Source organism: Brachyistius frenatus, unplaced genomic scaffold (assembly GCF_029030835.1).
Source record: "Brachyistius frenatus isolate BFR_SWC_R1_liver_20210118 unplaced genomic scaffold, ASM2903083v1 Contig_593, whole genome shotgun sequence".
Taxonomy (NCBI): Eukaryota; Metazoa; Chordata; class Actinopteri; family Embiotocidae; genus Brachyistius; species Brachyistius frenatus.
This window is the reverse complement of record NW_027211192.1, coordinates 42501-45000: the sequence shown is the minus strand read 5'-3', so window position 1 is coordinate 45000 and position 2500 is coordinate 42501. Positions and strand designations below refer to the sequence as shown.

Sequence of the window (2500 nt, the reverse complement as noted above, 5' to 3'; positions counted from 1 at the left end):
CCGTCCCGGCTCACCTCCTCGCGCTTCTCCCCCGGGATCCGCGCTAGGGACCGGGAATAGAGGGCCTCCCAGCGGTCCGCCGTCCCGTTCAGGCCGGGGGCGCATCCTGCCAGACCGGTCACGAGGCCCAGGACCAGGACGGTCCAGAGGGCCGCCAGAGAGCCCATCCCGGGTCCGGCTCTGAACGCAGCCTGCCGGCGCTTTGCTCTCCAGCGGAGCGACAGCAGAAAGAAGCAGCAGCGCTGCGGCAGAGAGGAGCGTGTGCGGGTGGCGCTCATTCCCAGACCGACAGGCGCACTGGCTCCAGCGACATGGATCTGCATGGACGCTGCGCAGCCATGCCTCTATATTTATACCTGCAGGCACATTACATCACAGCTCCGCACTTAGAAGAAATCCACAAACTCCGTGTTCACAATCAGCCGCAGCACCCGGAGCCGGCTGCATTGAAAACAAATAATAGATGTGTTATCTGAGAGAGAAGCAGAAATAAACCAATAAAGAACTTATTCTAATGAAACAAGCTCTTTGTGTGAGGGTCCCATTATCAGCTGCACAATATCATAATTTATGTATGGGAGGATGTAAAATAGGAAACAGACCGTGGTGTCGAGACAGGAGACAGTTTCTATAAATGAACAATAACAGGAAAAAACACAGGTCCAATTCAAGCCCACCAAAACTTAAGATGGTCGGCGGGAAATCATGTCCCGGCCCTTATAGCGAACAATGGTCGGACTAAATACAGAGTTTTCAGTTTGATAAGTATGCTGTCATTGTTGGCCTGAACTCTGTGACGTGCAGCTCTGACGCTGTCATGTGTTCATACAGCCGGTATCACACCGACCTGTCAGCATGTTCTATTATATTTAGGTGCTTGTTTACAGGAAGTAAGTCAAGAGTTCACCTGATGGGGTGAAGCAGCATCATCCTGCTCCTGTTTACTCAGCCTGTCCGTCCTGCTCAGATCACCTGTCTGCTCACCTTGTAACTGCAGGTTGAAGTTAAATATATATAAATATATATAAAACTGAAAGAGTGGATGTCGGTGCAGTGATTTGTTTGGATTATGACAACGGTGTCATGGCAGCGCCTCTTTGATGAGTCACCCCTGACGGCCTTTCAGAGGCGCTGGTGCTGTTCTTTAGAAATAAACCGAACTAACCCCCCTTTTATTTCACTAACATTTACCCTCTCTGCTGAGTGTCCCTTTATGTCTCTGTGTCTGAGAACTGAAGGTCTCCGCTGTCCCTCCTTTGATCTCCGGGGTGGTTCTGACCCGCTCCACATCCACCACGCATGAAACGTTTTCTCACGTTCACATCCGGCTGATCCTCATTGTACGACCGCGCCGCTTCTTTGTGTGCTGCCGAAAGGATCCGTGAAAGCAGGCAGGTCTTAGAAACTCTCCTGTGGTGCTGAGGCCCCGGGTCCACGACTGCTGGTACCAGAAGAACCCAGGCTGCTGGACCCAAGGTCCAAAGGATGCTAAAACAATCACCGGTGGTCCATCAAACCTCTGGGACCAGGACTGGTAAAACTCACTGAATGCTGGGAGGACTCCTGGACCTCCACAACCACAGACGATGCACTCCAGAACAACTGATGGAGTTCTGAACCCTGCGGGCCCTGCATGTTGCCAGATGTTCAGGTCAACTGATGGACCTCTGAGGTCCAGTTCACTGCAGGATGGTACCGGACCAGGTCCTGTCCAGGATTCAGGACAGCTGCACATCAAACCTTCAGTGGACCCAGTGGACCCAGTGGACCGGGGACGAGGAGCCCTGTGGAACACCGGATCGGTTTGTGTCTCTGGAGATGAAGACGTGTTGCGAGCGGTCGCTGTCCGTGGTTCTGATACCTCCTGTGATCCCGGTGAGATGAAGCTGCCGGACCTGCTTCCCTCCTGCAGACGTCTGAGTTATGTTGTGTTTGTGTTGTACTGTCTTTGTGGTTTTAAGTTGCATGTCAGCAGTGAATTCTGCTGCTGAAGGAAGGAGGTTTTAGATTTCACCGGGTGACAGCTGCAATTCAGAGCTTAAAATGTCTTCACATTCAGCAGCAGCATTCATCTCCCAACTCATGCAGATGAAGACACGGATATCTGAATGTTTTTAATCGGACAGAAGCTCTGCTGACACTGTGTCCTGTTGTGGTGCAGACTGCTCATGTCAGAGCTGATGTAGTCAAACAGGACGTAGATCCTTCCTCTGATAATGTTGGACAGCACAGTTGGATGGTCACCGGGTGGATCCACCGGGTGACTGGTTCTGGTGGGTTTGTCTCGGCTACGGTGCGGAGCGGTGTGGGAGGGTGGAGCGGAGCAGCGAGGGGGGTGGAGCGGCGTGGGGCTGTGTGGAGCAGTGTGGGGGGTGTCCCTGCCAGACAGAGACTCCAGGATTCCCACTCCCACATGACTGACAGTAGGGGGCGCTATATACATATATACAAGTAAACGTTCCCTCACTGAATCAGCTGAGCTGCTGAACACACCAGGATA

At 52.7% G+C, this 2500-nt stretch overlaps 1 protein-coding gene across 1 annotated transcript in view; it reads right to left on the bottom strand.

The window, feature by feature from the left end:
* fgf4 (fibroblast growth factor 4) overlaps positions 1-278 on the bottom strand; it is a 4455-nt gene extending 4177 nt beyond the window's left edge. Inside the window, exon 1 of the mRNA XM_069688445.1 lies at positions 1-278. This exon is cut by the window's left edge and continues 119 nt beyond it. Within this exon, the coding sequence (XP_069544546.1) occupies positions 1-278 (278 nt within the window).
* Between the last annotated feature and the right edge of the window lie 2222 nt (positions 279-2500).